The sequence below is a fragment of the Drosophila elegans genome, unplaced genomic scaffold (genome assembly GCF_018152505.1).
Source record: "Drosophila elegans isolate 14027-0461.03 unplaced genomic scaffold, ASM1815250v1 contig_476, whole genome shotgun sequence".
NCBI lineage: Eukaryota > Metazoa > Arthropoda > Insecta > Diptera > Drosophilidae > Drosophila > Drosophila elegans.
This window is the reverse complement of record NW_024545863.1, coordinates 26,728,338-26,748,312: the sequence shown is the minus strand read 5'-3', so window position 1 is coordinate 26,748,312 and position 19,975 is coordinate 26,728,338. Positions and strand designations below refer to the sequence as shown.

At 33.6% G+C, this 19,975-nt stretch overlaps 1 protein-coding gene across 1 annotated transcript in view; it reads left to right on the top strand.

The window, feature by feature from the left end:
* Window positions 1-19,975, top strand: part of LOC121467562 (proton-associated sugar transporter A) — a 155,429-nt gene that overhangs the window by 101,745 nt on the left and 33,709 nt on the right. Inside the window, exons 4-5 of the mRNA XM_041709184.1 lie at window positions 17,988-18,424; window positions 18,484-18,658. Coding sequence (XP_041565118.1) covers window positions 17,988-18,424; window positions 18,484-18,658 — 612 coding nt within the window. The remainder of the gene's footprint in view (window positions 1-17,987; window positions 18,425-18,483; window positions 18,659-19,975) is intronic.

The following is a 19,975-nucleotide window of genomic DNA, read 5'->3' as shown; positions in this document are numbered from 1 at the left end:
TTATCTACTATGGGGTACCCAAATTTGTAGTAATGGATAATGAAAAGGCTTTCAAATCAGATGAGAGATCAGTTAAATATAACCATTTTTAAAGCTCCTCCCTACAAAAGCTCAGTTAACGGACAGATTGAACGATTTCATTCGACCCTTTCGGAAATAATGAAATGCCTTAAACCCAAACAAATGTACAATACCTTTGAAGAATTGTTAGGCAGAGCCATTTACGAATACAATTACACAATACATTCAGTAACAAAGAAAAGACCATTAGAAATTTTTTTTGGCAGAAATATAAATTCCGTCCCAGAACAATATGAAAAAAGGAGGCAGGATAACATAGAAAAACTTAAACAAAAACAATTGATAGATTTAGAAAACCACAATAAAGAAAGGAAACCTTCAAGATCATATCTCCCAGGACAAGAAATATTTGTAAAACAAAATAAATAAAAATTGTTAAAGAAAATAGGAACACAACTATTTTAACAGAAGCAGGAAGAGTAGTTCATAAAAGTAATATTAAAGGTAACTAAGTCTGAAACTCCTTAGGAAATCTATGTCCACGTCAGTCCGAAACTAAAAACTTAAAAGAAAAAATAATAATAAATTAGACAACTAACAGTAACAGTTGTTGTCTGTTTGGGGTTATCAGTCCGTTCGTGAGGGATCGGCCCATAACCCAACAATACACATTTTTGTAATTACAGGATGTTGTTTTTAATAACGCTGATACCAATGGCAATCGCGACCACCGAAATAACAAACTATACCGATGCACATACCATAACAATACATAAGGGTATAGGAAAATTACAGATATCAACAATAAAATTAATTCACGTCATAAATTTAAAACAGATTGAAAAAGAACTACTACAAATAAGAGAACACACAATGAACAGATTAAAAAATAGTTTACATTATCATACTCTGACCCACGAAATAATTCAATCACTTTCTTCTCTAAGCACACTTACCTTAACAACAAAAGGCCGTCAATCTAGGTCAATAAATATAATTGGCTCAGCTTGAAAATATATCGCAGGTTACCCAGATCATGAAGATTTAGTTAACAACGACCAAATTATTATCAATAATCAGCTTCAAGACAGAATAAATAATTTAACAAGCACTTGTAATATGCTAGCAAATTCAATTCAAAAAGACAGATTTTTTAATAATGACATTGCATCAAGCTTGGAAACGCAAGTTAGACTTATAAAAGAAGAAATAGGAAACATTAAATTGCAATACAATGGGCAAAAATTAACGTAATTAATACTCTTTTATTAAACGAACCTGAGCTTAACGAAATAAATAAAACATCTCAGAAAAATAACATTACCTCGTTTTCAATTGAGGAGACGCTGGAATTTGTTGATGTGTCTGTCTTACATAATAAAACAACTATAATTTACTTAATAAAAATACCTGAACTCGAACCAACTAATTATGAAAATCTTCTTTTAAAGCCTGTTATCAGAAACCAACTAATAATACATTTAGAAACTAATGAACTTTTTGTATCCAACAATGTAATGCTATTTCTACCCCATGATTGTAAAACTTCAAAATATGTCACAATTTGTAAAAAAGAAAAATTTTTAATTTAAGTAATTCAAAATATATCTCACAATTAGCTCAGGGAAAGGAATCGCTGTAATCATACATACATACATAGTAACTCGGACCACATTGAACCAATAGAGGAAATAGACGATGGCATAGTACTCTTAAATGACTTCAACGGCAGCTTAAATTCAAACAATATTTCACATCAACTCAGAGGAACTTTCATGATTACATTTTTAAACGAAACTATAAATATAAATGGACAAAATTTTACAAAGAAAAAATAATTATGAAACCCGAAATCCTCACGAATTCAAATTACCCCATTGCAAGCACAACGCATACAAATTCTGTCATTAGAAGCTCTACATATAAAAAATAGATAGCACTTACAAACCTTACAGAATGATTCTACAATAAACCGAATAACCACAGTTACATTAATTTGCGCCATTGTTCTTGCTTTGATCGTATTAAAAAACTGTGTCCATAGAAAAGAAAAAGTAATCCTACATATCCAAGAACCAGCACCACAAGTTTTAAACAGCAAAACTAATATTATATCAATTCCTAAAAGAATAATTCCAGAACTTAATAATATTCCCTATTTCTAACACCTCTTGCGAACAAGAAGGTTTTTAAGGAGGGAGAGTTAATCACAGAAATATTTATTCATTTTTTCTAAGAAATATTGCAACATTGTCGATGGCAACATTGCAACATTTCAATACAACAGTCAAGAACTCGCAAGTTCAGTAACATAAACACACGCATCCGGTTAGCAGCCACAGCGCAATATCAAAATTCTGATTCTGCAAACCTTGCAGTTTCAGTCACTTCATCAGAGCTAGGCCACCGCCGCGGTCTCTTCCGCGACGTCGACGTCGCTGCCCCAACCCACGGTTTAGATCAGGGTATTTTGAAATGAATAAAGTCAGTCTCAAATTGAACTGCAAAGAAATAAAACGTTCAAAACTTATTTTTGGGTTTTAATCATCTTGGAAATTAACTTCTATACTGCGTGCATATCAAGCGCTCTCTTCTCAATGTCCTTGATCACTGCTACGATTTTCGTGGTTGCTTCGTACGTTTCGGCAATAGAGAGAACGTCCTCGAGTGACGGCTGTAGCTTCTGCAAAGCGCCTGTGCGAATTGCGTCGAAAGGAGTGTGGACAATTATTTGATCGCGGATCATTTCATTAACGTAATTTAATGAACTCCCGTCTGATTGGCAAACAAATTGGCACTCACGAGCAATGCCACGTAGATCGGCGACCCTTTTTTTATGGGTTTGAGAGTCCCGCATCTGACGTTTAAAAAATTCATACCGAGCAGCAACAATATGCCGTTACAGCTTGAAGTGCTCTGATAGTTTCTCCTTTATTTGCGAATACATAGGTCTGCTGATCCAAATTTTCGCTACCGTACAGATTTTTGACAAGTTCAAAGGCGTGCATGCACACGATCGGGTTGAGGTCAAATATGCAAGTGAGTTTAGTCGTCTCCCTTAGTATTGTGCGTGCAAATTAATTTTCTTCCGGAAATTTTAAAGAAAAACAAATAAATTTTATTTTCAAATAATTTTATGATGTTAAACCTTTTTTGATAAAATTATGAACACAATAAATACAATACACTTTTGTTACTTTGTAATATTTCTCCACCGGTTGCGGTCTCGATCAAAATTGGACCGCCTCTCCAATCTTAATCAAATCCAACGAACCACGGCCAGGAGCTTTTCTTTTTGAACTTTAGAACTTCAAATTATGTTTAGATTAAAAGCTTAAGATGAAACTGTCGCATCTCATTGTGAAATTCAATTAAGCTGATGTTAACTTTAATTTTGATTTATTTAACTTAGCTGGGGAACCAAGATCGGACCTCAAAGCCAAAGGCAAAGACAAAGGCAAATGCAGAGATTGAAATTATTGTTTATAAAAGCCACACGTGGCCTGGTTTCACTGGTTTGATAACTTGTACGTGTTGTAGGGCTGATCCCAGGCTGATACCAGGAAATAACTTTTAAGAAGAATGATGCAATATTTTTTTGAATTTACGTTACATATCAATTTCCTTCATGCAGTTTGATTGCTCTCGGCTTTCCTTCGCCTATGTCTCTTCGCAGTAAAAGATGTCCTCTACTCTTGTGCACTTTAGCTTGTAAAAAAATTATTTTCCTAACATAAGCAACATACTCAAGTGTGCTTATGTATTTAGTTCCACTTATCGGCAATGGTAGGAAATGAGAAAACATATGACTAGTTTAAAAACAATTGGAACTTTTATACTAAATACAATTTAATCGTGCTTGTAGTACGCTTGCCTCTTATTTCAAAGATGTGTTCTGTTGATTGTATGAAAACCGATTCATTCTGAAATGTGTTTGATATAGTTTCAAGTTGCTCTTCTGATAAAATGAATTTGGAAATATGTTAGTTCTTGCCGAAAGGATTCTTTCCGAAATGTTATTAACGTATTGGAAAAGCACATCGATATTATAACCAAGTCTATTAAGATATTGAATTTAGATAAAATTGATTTAGGCTTGTATGATTCTGTTACCATAGATTCCATTGTATAAATAATTCGATATTATCTCTTCTTCTTTATTTATATGATCAGTAATATCTTTTAATTTTTCTACAATGAAGGTAATTGGTTTTGGTTTTGGCAAGATATTTCGACTTATGTTTTGAGAGTTTTCTTTGTCTTGTTTAATTCTGTTTTTAAGTTGAGCGTTCATATTGCCTGAGATAACCCTTATCCGTTATTTTTTTATTTTAATTAAATCGATGGTTTTTTCTGTATTAGGATCATTTTCTATTGCGTTAATTAAAAGTGATCTTAAATTTATGATGTTTATTATTACTTAGAGTTCATTAATAATCCTAGTTTTCCCTCATTTTATTTCAACTTTGCTGAGACTATCGTTTAAGATCTGTACGTTCAAGTGCCGTGCTGATACCGATGTTAATTTAAAATTAGGTAGAAGTAATACATTTTTGTATTAAGTTTTTATATATATAGTTTTCTTATAGAAAGTTACTTGATATTCTCTCAAGGAGATCTGTGTTATTTTGTTATGTTTTGCTTTTGTTATTATTTTTACGGTCTCTCAAAGAATTATTCTGAATTATTTTTTATTCACTAAGAAATAGACTCTCAACGTTTTTCATTATATATTTTTTGTGTACGTAGGTCTTTAAAATTGAGAAAAATATATAATTTTGTTATTTAAATTTTCTGTTGGACTTTAGATTTACGAATTTTTGGTGATTCTTTTGTTTTCCTATACCTCATGACTTGAAAATCACGGTGTAAGTTTACTGCGTCTATTTTCTTTCCTAAAGACATTAAAGCCGGGGGTTTTGGTTCCTGCCTTCCTTAATTAAGGTTGAATATTCTGTGGCTAAGAACTTTTTCGATTTTATCTTTGATATTTGGGAAAAAGTTTTGCTTATATTCGTAAAGTTTTTATATCCATACAGAGGGTATTATAATTTCAGTCAGAAGTTTGCAACGCAGTGAGGAGACATTTCCGACCCTATAAAGTATATATATTCTCAAGCTATGATTTGCATCCGATTTGGATGAAATTTAAACCGTAATTCTGAAATATTTAACCATTACTATATGTCGAAAAACTAAAAAAAAAATTAAAAAACAGCAAAGTTATAATTTTTTTAAATTTATTTTTTCGATTGTTCCTATAGGAGCTATATGCTACAGTCGTCCGATCCGGCTCGTTCCGACTTATATACTACCTGCAATAGACAAAAGACAACTTTTGGGAAAGTTTCATGCAAATAGCTTTAAAACTGAGAGACTAGTTTGCATAGAAACGGACGGACAGACTGACAGACGGACAGACGGAAATGGCTAGATCGAATCTACTAGTGATGCCGATCAAGAATATATATACTTTATAGGGTCGGAAACGTCCCCTTCACTGCGTTGCAAAATTCTGACTGAAATTAGAATACCCTCTGCAAGGGTATAAAAATTATAGCTTTTCTGTTTCTTAATTTTTTTGTTAGTTCTTCGACATATAGTAATGGTTAAATATTTTGGAATTACGGTTTAAATTTCATCAAAATCGTACGACTATATCATATAGCTCCCATGGAAATAATAAAAATATTTAAACAATAAAAACATATTTTTTTTTTTGTAAATGTTACTTTTATATTTTGTAATTTTTTTAAAAATTCTTTTTGACCTATTAATAATTTGACAGTTCAGAATTACGATTTTAATTTTATTGAAATCGGAAAACGATATCATATAGCTGCCATAGGAACTATCGAATTATTAAGCTGCAAATCATCATAGCTTCAATGTTTTTAAACATATACGCAAGTAAATCATAATTTTAATTTTTTCAAGAATATTAAGTTTTTGCAATAGCTGCAAGGGTATATAAAATCCGGCTTGCCGAAGTTTGCTTCCTTTCTTAATCATGGACATTATTGTACGTTCCGGAGTTGTCAAATTCTGGTATTCTGCCAGAGAAAAGTTCTTATCATATATATTTATTTGAGTGGAGTCTTTCTCCTAATGAGTTACTACTTGACTGTTGGAAGGATGTGCTTTGAAGGTTTATGTTATTGGTCACAAAAGTCAGTGAAAATCATTGATGAAAATTCCGTTCCTTGATCACAAGCTATTTTCTTGGGAATACCGTGGGTGCCAAAGAAGGTTTTTAATGCTCTGATTAAGATTTTAAAAATTTTGTCTTCCGTAAACGATGGATCTTTAATTACTCTTTGTAATTAATTTCTGTCTGGTACAATATTTATTAACTAAAGTGTTTTGCCTTTCTGTGAAATAATTGTAAGTTAAATTTAAGTTCTTAGTGGGTCCGCGTTGGAATTTCACTTGCCCTTCTTGTAATGGATTTCATGGAAGAATTCCTCGAGCTTAAGTCTCTACCTAACGAGCTTAGAATTAGGTTCTTTTAAACTAATTAGCCAAGTTAAAGGCTTATTATCGGTTACAAGTGTGAACTGCCTACCGTACGGAACATATTGGGCCACCCATACTATTGCTAAGAGTTCTTTCTGGATTGTTGAATACTTGTTTTTTTTTTGGATAGTGTTCGGCTTGCAAAATAGATTGTTTTATCGCTTCCAATATAACCTTGTGATAATACCGCACCAAAAGAAAAATTACTTCCGTCCGTGGTCAGTATACATTGTTTTGGGAATCTGGGTGGATCCAAATGGGGTCATTGCAAATTAATGGTTTGCAATCTTCGAAAGATTTAATAAATTCGTCTGTATGTGAAACTTTGGCACAATTTTTTAAATAAGCTGTCATTGGTTTCGCTATTTTCGCGAAATCTTTTATAAATTTTCAATAATAACAAGCGAGACCTATGAATGATTTTACTTCTTTCCGTGTTTTGGGAACATTTTAATGGCCTGAATTTTGATAACATTTTTTAATTTAATAATATGTTCTCCTAAAGAAGTTAAGAACACAATTATGTCGTTTAGGTAATCTAGACAAGTGTTTCCAATAAGCTCTCTAAGCAGGTTGTGCATTACCCTTCGAAAAGTTGCCGGGGCATCCTTTAGTCCGAAAGGCATCCTTACATATTCTTCCCTCCACGGTAAGGGCTGTTTTGGGAATATCTACGGGTTCCATTTTAATTTAATGCAATGCACTGGCGAGGTCGAGAGATAAGTGGGCTTTAAAGTTCTTTTTTCATTTATTTTTAATTTTTTTTTCTGAGACCCATAAAAAATAGAATTAAAATGTTTATAAATCTTTAGAAGAGATTCTGTCTCTTCAGAGGGCAGATTTTGGGTATTAATTTTATTTGAGACGTCATTCTTCGAGTTGGATTGATTTTGATTTAGTTGGAGATTATATACTTCGATAAAGTTATTTTCTGAATAGGGCTGAACTGATTTTTTGTGAAATTAGTTGAATAATTGCAGACTTCATCCACTGCTTTATTATTGGTTGATTTATAGAGACCTTTGGAATTTTGTAGCTTTTTTTATTATCTTTATAGGGTCACAAAGAAAGTATCCATTTTCTAGGTCTACCGCTAACCCTGACTGAGGCGGTGTTGTTTATTTCAGGGAGAGTTGCCGTTGGAGTAGTCAGAGTCAAAAATATTAAGGTTGATTTTGGCACCAATCTGTTTAAGTAGGTCCATTTCTATTAGTCGATCAAAGAAGTTATGAAATTCGAAAGCGAGAAATTCGCAATTACCTTTAAGTTTAAATACTTCGAAGCAGGCGAATCTGGCTTTAGTGCTTATTTTTTCTGTTTTGTTAAATAGTCCTGAAACTGTTATAGGGGGAATTTGAATAGTATGATCGGTTTCTACAAATTTTGTGTGTACGATCGAAGACATTGATCCTGTAATAACGATATACGGGAGGTAACAACCTGTTGATTGGGGGCTGGTAAACTGCTACCCAATAATTTGACGTACCGTCAATTTTTGTTAGTTCTACTTCATTATTGGCATGAGATCCAGTGTTATGAATTTCTGAGGCTCTGTAGGGCTTTAAGGCCCTGGAACTCGTGTTAAATTTTATTTCTGTTGCTTGACGATTATTTTGGGTTGTATTGCGATAAAAGAATGTTGGGTTATAGCTTATTGAGAGCTGTTTAAAATTCCTATTATTTTGGTTATTATTTTCAAAGCGGTTATTTTGGTATCGATTATTAAAATAGTTGTACCGTTGTGTATGATTGTTTTGGTGATCATGTGAGTTTTGTCTATTCTGGTTGTGTTATCTATTGAAGGCTTCGCCTTAGTTCTGGGGCTACATAGCCCTTAAAATTGATCCTATAGGATTGTAAATGCCTCTTAAGAATTTGTCGAGACATAGTTAAATAAAAATCTCCTTTTGTATAGTCACGCACTAGGGTGTTTTGATTGTAATTCCATCATTTCAGTCTACCTTGTCTTAGATTCCCTAATGTGGAAATGAGAGTCGATTTGGATAACGAGTTGCAGTAGTACTGTGTTAGATTATTTTAATTTCGTCTCAAATTAATGGGTTGTCATACATGTCAAGCACCTCGTCCGCTTCTCCTATAATTTTATTTATATATATATTGTTGAACGTTGATGCACTATAAATAGTTCAAACAAATGGCCCAACGACACCAAGCATCTGACCAGACTGTGCATACAAATAGTTCCATGCATGATTCAACGATTAACAAAAGTAGGTAAATAAAGCAAAAGTACTTTACTAGAGTAAGAAGGCAACCTTACGTTTTGATCCCAGTTCAAACCACGAAGGGCGAAAACATTAATTTTCTTTTGTACCGACTCAATACGATTAATGTGTAGTTGACACTGGAGCGCAATATTCTAAATTAAGACGGGCAAGGGAAGTAAATAATAAATTAATTGTATAAGGATCGTCAAATTCTTTCGACCACCTCCTTATAAGCCCAAGAACACTTATAGCCTTGTTAACAGTAGACAGTCTAATTTTAATGTTTGGCCAAGAAGAACTCCTAAATTGTTGACCGAATATATACGGTCCAGTGGCATGTTATGGAAGAATATTATAAATGAAGGCGCACCCCTATAAAAATCCATTACGTTGCATTTAAGGCAATTCAGATTTAAGAGTTTAGATTGGCACCCTCTCTGAAAACAATCAATATCAGACTGTATGCCGAAAACCGATTGCAAATTATTATAGGACAAACAAAGTTTAACATCATCAGCATACATTAATACTCGAGAATGTGTTATAACAGAAGATCATTGATGAATATAGTAAATAGCAATGGGCCCAAATGACTATCCTGAGGCACTCCAGATGTTACGTTAATCATTATGACAATGTTTTTTTTAAATAACCCTCTGAGTTCTCTAAATTCAAATAACTTAAAATCCAAGATAAAATATTGTTTGAAAACCCGAGCTGATCTAATTTAATTAAAAGAAGAGGATGGTTAGCAGAAACAAAAGCCTTACTAAAATCTATATATAGAACATCAGTCTGCATTTTATTAATATTAATTTCTTAACTACAATAGATGTCAAATCAAGTAGGTCGTAGTTGACCTTCTCTTAAGGAAACCATGTTGATAAGGTGATATTAGCGAAAACACACATGTTGCAAATGAGAAGTAATAATGCGCTCAAATGCTTTAGGCATTGCAACAATTTACCTCTATAATTTTGAGCATCCTCCCATTAAATCTAAAGAATCTTTCAGAAGTTGAAAAAACTGATGTTGAGGTAGACAATTGAAATAGTTTACAAAGAGTAGAAGTTAAAAACTTAAGTACGCACCAAGGAAACCCGTCCAGCCCTGGAGAGTATGTTGGTGTTATGATCTCCAAATCCCTTAAAAGAAAACTTTCTGTTGTTACCGAGGAAAAAATCCAATTTGACCTGTTTAAATTGTAAGGGTAAACTGAATTCAGACAAGAATCCGCACTATAGGTACTTTGGAAGAACTTGGCAAATAAATCAGCAATTTCAGAGTCAGTAGACGCCTCAGTTGGGCTTAATCGTACTAATAAAGGCAAGGCGGAGTTTTCTGCTTGACACTTACAAAGTTATATAATTGCTTCGGATTATTTGAAAATACATAGAATAGCAATGGTTGTTAAAAACATTAAAATCCGATCGAGCAACTACATATTTCGAAAAATCATATGGCTTTTAAGAGTTTGAAAATCTTTTGTAAACCACGGAGGTCTGTTATTTCTTGGAGGAAGACTTTCAGGATCGCATTCTTTAACAAGAAAAGAAGCAAACTTCGGCAAGCCAAAGATTATATACCCTTGCAGCTATTGCAAGAATTAAATATTTTTTAAAACATTAAAATTATGATTTACTTGCGTATATGTCTAAAAACATTGAAGCAATGATGATTTGCAGCTCAATTATTAGATAGTTATTTTATATATTTTCATTATTTCTTTGGGAGCTATATGATATAGTCGTCCGATTTTGATGAAATTTAAACGGTAATTCCGAAATATTTAACCATTACTAAATGTCGAAGAACTAATAGAAAAATTTAAAAACAGCAAAGTTATAATTTTTTTTTTTTCCGGTTGTTCCTAAGGGAGCTATATGATATAGTCGACCGATTTTGATGAAATTTAAACCGTAATTTGAAAATATTTAACTATTACTATATGTCGAAGAACTAAAAAAAAATAAAAAACAGAAAAGTTAAAATTTTTTTTGTTTATTTTTTCGATTTTTTCTATGGGAGCTATATGCTATAGTCGTCCGATCCGGCTCGTTCTGACTTATATACTACCTGCAATAGAAAGACAACTTTTGGGAAAGTTTCATGCAGATAGCTTTAAAGCTGAGAGACCAGTTTGCGTCGAAACGGACGGACAGACGGACAGACTGACAGACGGACAGACGGACGGACATGGCTAGATCGACTCGCCTAGTGATGCTGATCAAGAATATATATACTTTATTGGAAATGTCTCCTTCACTGCGTTGAAAACTTCTGACTGAAATTATAATACCCTCTGCAAGGGTATAAAAACATCTTAAAACGATATAGTATAATTCAGTAAAACTTTCCATTGTTGAATTCGGAAATCAAGTAGTTAAGTTTATTTAAATCACATTAACGGAAAACATTTTGTTATAAGTTGAGAAACTAAATCGAAATAGGTATCAGGGTAGGGCAGGGCAGGGAAATGGTATCGGACCTCTGGGACAAATAGAGGGTCAATTCTTATATAGATACAACGACTGATCCAAAACAAATACCAGATCTAATATTTGGGATCTTTGGACACTCCTACGCATACACGAAAACAAGGACCATCCTTGTTTAGCGTGTAAAATACAAATAATTGCCAAAAAAAAAGATGCCAAGCCACAATACGGGGATCTGTTTTACGATATGCACCTGCTCACATCGAGTTGTAGTCACATAGTGATAATCACATAATCACGAATCAGAATATGACAAAAAAGTTAACAATTTAATAAAATTACACGCTAAAGAGTCTCCGAATAACAAGGAACACGTTAAGGGTCATAAGGGGCATAGTTGGACTTGCACAATGGCAGAGACAAGGGCCGAAAACGACAAATTGACCTGCACGGTATATTCCAGTTAAGGGAACTCAGAAGAAAGGATCAGTCGACATCACCTTTGGTTACAACACGACAAGATCTACGATTGCTCAGGAAGATCAAATCAATCAAACGTAACCTATCACGATAAGATGGCAACCGACGGTCAGTGTCCCAGATACACACTCTATCATATGTATGTACAAACAATACTCTAACGATGGACGGACAAGGAAAACGTATAAAAGCTTTGTTGTGAAAGGGTTAATAAACTCATAAAAGCCAGCAGGCTTCTACGGCAAACGGGGAAGAGTTATACCCGCTTTAGGGTTAAACTCCATTAGGGCAGCAGACTCGGGAACAGATAACGAACAATTACTTTTTATCATATTTAAGGTAGCACTTAACACTTTTAGATTCTTGAAGTGAGATTCCGTAAACGATCGACATTAATATGACTGCAGCTCGGACACGTCCAGATAAGGCAAAAACGAAGTTTTTGATTGTCAACGATGCAAGGATGCGCTTAGTTATCGCCAATCCAACAGCAAACCAAAGGTTGACGTATAGTAATTTTATTGTTAAACGCACATGCAGTACAACATGAACTCTGAACTGAAAAAATAAGTGTAATACTTATTTAGTCTGCATTTTATTAATATTAATTTCTTAACTACAATAGATGTCAAATCAAGTAGGTTGTAGTTGACCTTCTCTTAAGGAAACCATGTTGATAAGGTGATATTAGCGAAAAACACACATGTTGCAAATGAGAAGTAATAATGCGCTCAAATGCTTTAGGCATTGCAACAATTTACCTCTATAATTTTGAGCATCCTCCCATTAAATCTAAAGAATCTTTCAGAAGTTGAAAAAACTGATGTTGAGGTAGACAATTGAAATAGTTTACAAAGAGTAGAAGTTAAAAACTTAAGTACGCACCAAGGAAACCCGTCCAGCCCTGGAGAGTATGTTGGTGTTATGATCTCCAAATCCCTTAAAAGAAAACTTTCTGTTGTTACCGAGGAAAAAATCCAATTTGACCTGTTTAAATTGTAAGGGTAAACTGAATTCAGACAAGAATCCGCACTATAGGTACTTTGGAAGAACTTGGCAAATAAATCAGCAATTTCAGAGTCAGTAGACGCCTCAGTTGGGCTTAATCGTACTAATAAAGGCAAGGCGGAGTTTTCTGCTTGACACTTACAAAGTTATATAATTGCTTCGGATTATTTGAAAATACATAGAATAGCAATGGTTGTTAAAAACATTAAAATCCGATCGAGCAACTACATATTTCGAAAAATCATATGGCTTTTAAGAGTTTGAAAATCTTTTGTAAACCACGGAGGTCTGTTATTTCTTGGAGGAAGACTTTCAGGATCGCATTCTTTAACAAGAAAAGAAGCAAACTTCGGCAAGCCAAAGATTATATACCCTTGCAGCTATTGCAAGAATTAAATATTTTTTATACATTAAAATTATGATTTACTTGCGTATATGTCTAAAAACATTGAAGCAATGATGATTTGCAGCTCAATTATTAGATAGTTATTTTATATATTTTCATTATTTCTTTGGGAGCTATATGATATAGTCGTCCGATTTTGATGAAATTTAAACGGTAATTCCGAAATATTTAACCATTACTAAATGTCGAAGAACTAATAGAAAAATTTAAAAACAGCAAATTTATAATTTTTTTTTTTCCGGTTGTTCCTAAGGGAGCTATATGATATAGTCGACCGATTTTGATGAAATTTAAACCGTAATTTGAAAATATTTAACTATTACTATATGTCGAAGAACTAAAAAAATAAAAAAAACAGAAAAGTTAAAATTTTTTTTGTTTATTTTTTCGATTTTTTCTATGGGAGCTATATGCTATAGTCGTCCGATCCGGCTCGTTCTGACTTATATACTACCTGCAATAGAAAGACAACTTTTGGGAAAGTTTCATGCAGATAGCTTTAAAGCTGAGAGACAAGTTTGCGTCGAAACGGACGGACAGACGGACAGACTGACAGACGGACAGACGGACGGACATGGCTAGATCGACTCGCCTAGTGATGCTGATCAAGAATATATATACTTTATTGGAAATGTCTCCTTCACTGCGTTGAAAACTTCTGACTGAAATTATAATACCCTCTGCAAGGGTATAAAAACAACATATATAAGTGGAGAAACATCGATGAATCGATGCTTAAAAAATTTTGAGAACATCGATGTTTTTAACGATTATTAATGTTATTACCACATAACTAATGTAATGGAAGCTTAAAAGGTATGAGAGTAAAATCAAGTTTTTATACCCTTGCAGAGGGTAATATAATTTCAGTCAGAAGTTTGCAACGCAGTGAAGGAGACATCTCCGACCCTATAAAGTATATATATTCTTGATCAGCATCACTAGTAGAGTCGATCTAGCCATGTCCGTCTGTCCGTCCGTCCGTCTGTCCGTCCGTTTATATGCAAACTAGTCTCTCAGTTTTAAAGCTATCTGCATGAAACTTTCCCAAAAGTTGTCTTTCTATTGCAGGTAGTATATAAGTCGGAACGAGCCGGATCGGACGACTTTAGCATATAGCTCCCATAGGAACAATCGGAAAAATAAATGAAAAAAAATTATAACTTTGCTGTTTTTTAATTTTTTGTTTAGTTCTTCGACATTTAGTAATGGTTAAATATTTCCGATTTACGATTTAAATTTCATCAAAATCGGACGACTATAGCATATAGCTCCCATAGGAACAATCGGAAAAATAAATGAAAAAAATTATAACTTTTCTGTTTTTTAATTTTTTGTTCAGTTCTTCGACATATAGCAATGGTTAAATATTTCAGAATTATGGTTTAGATTTTATCAAAATCGGACGTCTATATCATATAGCTCCCATAGAAATAATAAAAATATATAAAATAACTATCAAATAATTGAGCTACTAATCATCATAGCTTCAATGTTTTTAAACATATACGCAGTAAATCATATTTTTAATGTTTTCAAATATGTTAAATTCTTGCAATAGCTGCAAGGGTATATGAACTTCGGCTTGCCGAAGTTTGCTTTCTTTCTTGTTAAATTAAATATTTAGGTGTTTTGAGATATTTTAAAATATGAAACGGCTGTGGATCTTTAGTCATGGAGAATTTGTTTTTGTTTACCATTACAAGAATTCGGATATGTAACACTAAGGGGGGGACCCTTAGGCCAATACACAATTTTTTTTCCTCCACCTCTATAAGCCTATTTAGACAGGCGGCTTTTCTGCTTCAGTGACCAAATTACGCTTCAGCGGATATATCCATTTTGTTGGCGGGAAAATTGCATATCTCTTCTTCTCCTTTTTGGGTTTGTTCACTTTTAGTAGTCCGATCAGCTGTTTTTGCATCAGCGGGTGCCTATCTGAATGGGACGCTTCAACTTTTTCGCTACAACTCTTTTAAACGGCTGTGTGCAGACGCTATATATGAACCGCGTGGTTCACGTTAAAATGTTACCAGAAATCGATATTCTAATACAAATGTGATTCAAATTTGCAATGCATTTTCATTGTAATATTTTTGAATGTATACATCCATATTTGATGCGTGATGCATTCTGGAATTATCAGCAATTGATGGTCGCAATAAATATAGATATTTAAGAAAAAAGTGCAGTGAAAAATAGCAATAATTTACAAAATCAGCACTATTTTTATACCCTTGCAGAGAGTATTATAATTTCAGTCAGAAGTTTGCAAAGCAGTGAAGAAGACATTTCCGACCCTATAAAGAAAATATTCTCGATCAACATTACTAGGAGAGTAGATCTAGCCATGTCCGTCTGTCCATTTGTCCGTCATTTTTAAAGCTATCTGCATGAAACTATCCCAAGAGTTGTCTTTCTATTGCAGGTAGTATATAAGTCGCAACGAGCCGGATCGGACGACTATAGCATATTGCTCCCATAGAAACAATCGGAAAAATAAATAAAAAAAAATTATACCTTTTCTGTTTTTGATTTTTTTTTAGTTCTTCGACAGAATTACGGTTTAAATGTAATCCAAATCGGACGACTATATCATAAAGCTCCCATTCTTAAGAGAATAACAGAGAATTAACAGTGGGAAATTAGATTCCGTGTGAATCTTTCGGAAATGAAAACTGAAAACTGGAACAGGGCTGATAATTATAAGACACTTTTGGTTTTTGGTTCTGATGTGGCAAATGAGAAACAATAATTATAATTATATTAGTGCTTAAAGAAAACAACATATTAATAGTTTATCGTAGAACCTTGACAAATACCAACACAAAAAATTTTGTTTTTCATTGACTTTTAAGAGGTGTTCAAATAAACTTGGGTCAAGTTGGATCCATTTAGACAAAATAGCTGTCTTAAGGTCCTGAACGCACTCATACTTAGCATTATCTTGCTAGTACTCCCCAAATGTTTTCTATAGGGTTCCGATCCGGAGCGCACGCTGGCCAGTCCATAACTTCGACGAAACAATCTCGCAAAAACTGTGTGGTTTGACAACTCGGGCATTAACCTGCATAAATATATGCGGCTTTTCCCGATTTTATTTGTACATCAAATATGGAAGCTGGCTGTTGTTCAGTACCCGTATTACCCACTGCTGCCCATCCTGGAGCTGTAAACTGAAAATTTCGAGTCCCAAGCTTTTTAAAAGCGTCCGAAACCACGGTTGACCCGCCCCGGAAATTTCTCCTTGTAAAATGAAGGGGCTCCTTCCTCAAATAATGCCAATAATGTCTAAATCCATCTGGTCCATTGAGATTAAATTTTTTTCACCCGCAAAATTACTTTTTATGAAAAAAAATGATAAGTGTAATTTTAAATATATATGTTAAATTGAACTTCCCGAGTCCCAGTTAGTACCTTAATTGCATTAAATAAAACTAATGCGAGGTTTTTATACCCTTGCAGAGGATATTATAATTTCAGTCACAAGTTTGCAACATGTTTCCGACCCTATAAAGTATATATATTTTTGATCAGCATCGCTAGTAGAGTCGATCTAGCAATGTCCGTCTGTTCGTCCGTCTGTCCGTCCGTTTCTACGCAAACTAGTCTCTCAGTTTTAAAGCTATCTGCATGAAATTTTCCCAAAAGTTGTCTTTCTATTGCAGGTAGTAAATAGGTCGGAACGAGCCGGATAGGACGACTATAGCATATAGCTCCCATAGTAACAATCGAAAAAATAAATAAAAAAAAATTATAACTTTGCTGTTTTTTAATTTTTCTATTAGTTTTTTCACATATAGTAATGGTTAACTATTTCAGAATTACGTTTTAAATTTCTTCAAAATCGGACAACTATATCATATAGCTCCCATAGGAACAATCATATAGTAATGGTTAAATATTTCAGAATTATGGTTTAAATTTCATCAAAATCGGACGACTATATCATATAGCTCCCATAGGAGCAACCGGAAAAAAATACAAAAAAAAAATTATAACTTTGCCGTTTTTCAATTTTTCTATTAGTTTTTTCACATATAGTAATGGTTAACTATTTCAGAATTACGTTTTAAATTTCATCAAAATCGGACGACTATATCATATAGCTCCCATAGGAACAATCGGAAAAAAATGAAAAAAAATTATAACTTAGCTGTTTTTTAAGTTTTTTCTTAGTTCTTCGACATATAGTCTTGGGTAATTATTTCAGAATTACGGTTTAAATTTCATCAAAATCGGACGACTATATCACATAGCTCCCTAAATAACTATCTAATAATTGAGCTGCAAATCATCATAGCTTCAATATTTTTCAACATATACGCAAGTAAATCATAATTTTAATGTTTTCAAAATGATTTAATTCTTGAAATATTATTATTATTAGTCTGATGTTTACCGTCACGAGGTCAAGAGTTTGTTGGTACAAAAATTTATTAAAAACAAAAGTTTTATAACTTTTCCCAATATATTTCGACTGCACTTCGGCAACTGTCTTCAGGGCAAATTATTTTACATGACTGCACCGTGGGACGTAATAATTAATATTTATTTGTGACTAAAAAAATGCATACCAAGGCGCAACAAGAGCACGTAAGCACTGATGAGAGAGGAGTGGTGTATGCACACATCTTTTCTCTAGATTAATGAATTTTAAAATACCCGCATAAGGCTAGAACTATATTACTAACTATTACTGTCACTCGCTGCCAACCACAGTTTGATGAAGCGCTAGGGGAGCAGCGAAGATCGGTGACAAATGAGCAGGATGATTTCTTTCAATAATTTTTCTCGTTATGTAGAAAAGAAAGTGGCTAGCCAATACCACACATCGAAGAAACTTTGTGCTTGATAGCAATATGTAATTAAATGTCTTATGTATTTTAGGGAGCATCTGGAGAACAATCATCAAAGATTTCTTTAGTTAATGACATTGTTGACGAAACTTGTTTCAACGAAAATCCTACTGTTACACAAGAAAATACATGTGAAGATGCTGTTGAAGAACGAATGCATAAGCAAAACACTTTGGAGATAGAATCCTTACGTCACTATTTACTTTCCATTATCTACATGCCGTTATCTTTAAAGATGATTTGCATTACTAATCTATTTTGCTGGATGGCACATGTATGTTACTCACTGTATTTTACGGACTTTGTGGGTGAAGCAGTATTTAAAGGAGACCCGAAAGCAACCCAAGGATCTATTCCCCAACTTCTTTACGAAGAGGGTGTCCGTTTTGGATGTTGGGGAATGGCAATGTATTCTTTGTCATGCGCCTCTTACTCACTTATCATTGAGAAACTTATTCAACATTTTAGGTGAGTTTTTCATTTTTTATGTTGAGCTCTAATTTTTAAATTATGTCTTATATTTAAAGAGCTAAGTCAGTGTACGTTGGAGGACTTCTTTTTTATTGTACTGGAATGGCCCTTATGGCATTAACTCGAGCCAAGATAAGTGTTTTAGTTTTTAGTTGGACAGCGGGTATTATGTACTCCACGCTATTCACTATGCCATATCTACTGGTTGCTCACTATCATAATGTTTCCACAGTAAGTATTATAAATAAACTTAAAGTTATTAAACAAAAAATGCTCGAAGCACAAATTTACTGCCATAAGTTCTTAGTGCTAAGAAAATTTAAAATTCAGCCCACCTAATATAGTGTCTGGGAACCGGGGGGATTAAGACAGACCAGACAGATCACTTCGTTATGTAAGATCCCACATGTGGAATCGGTTGTGGAGCACAGCGAAAACGAACGACACTTGGCAGAATTTAAAAATAAAAAATAATATCGATGTGTAGAGCGACACCGCTACAGCTAAAAGTACTAGTCTGACGGCGCCGCTGACGCCCCGATAATTTTTTTATTTAAATATATATTATATTTTTGATCAGCAACACTACACATAAAAAAAAAATATCTAAACTCAAATATTTAATTCTTAAAACCGGGACGGTTTTCCCATGAAATAGTAATTTTTCCAAAAAATATTAAATAACACAAAAAATATTTGCATTCCTATTATTAGTGGGACCGCCAACTATTGTATGTTGACTCTAAAAGCATTAACAAAATACACAGAGTAACACTAACGGAGCAGCAACAGAGCATGTTAAAAGTTTGTGAATCGACCTCTGCTCCCGCCCTATATTTATTTACGTTCTTAAAATGAATGTGTCTCTGAAACGATAGAGGTGGAGAAAACACAAAAATAACATCCCGCGTTGGGATTCGAAATGGCTTTGCTCAGATTTCTGGCCAAGCCGGGGCGATTGCCAGTTGTGCTTAACACTCATGTAAATATTTGTGAACAATTCTAAAAGTAATTTTACTACAAATTAGCCTGGAGAGGAATAAGAAAATATTTTTCTTACTTTTTAATTAGTAACTTTACTGTTAAATACGTCCGAAAATGAATGAATCACATATTTAAGTATCAATTATTTAGTATTAATTATACGATTGATATATTTTCCAAAGCTGCCAAAGCTGCTGTAACCATATAAAAACAAACCGAAAAGTGTTTGCTAAAAAGAAGTCCCAAGAAAATAATTATTTTTTTTCGTACCATGACAACCGTTTCGTTCCGTTCCGAAACTAGAACAGGGGCAGCGGATATGCAAAAGTAGGCTAGTATCCAACAATGTTTTGAAAACATCAAAGAATAAGGTAAAAATATCATTTGCACTTTAAGTTGTCGCAAAGTATTTTAAAAGAATTAATTTCTGTTCCGAAACCGTCAGCCAAACTATAAAAGCTAGAGCTGACTGGCAGCTGTCCCCTATTGACAAAGGCGTTTGATTTGTCAGAGCTTGGCGCATCCAGGGAATTTACATTTTAGGAGAGTTTTTTATTTAGCTAA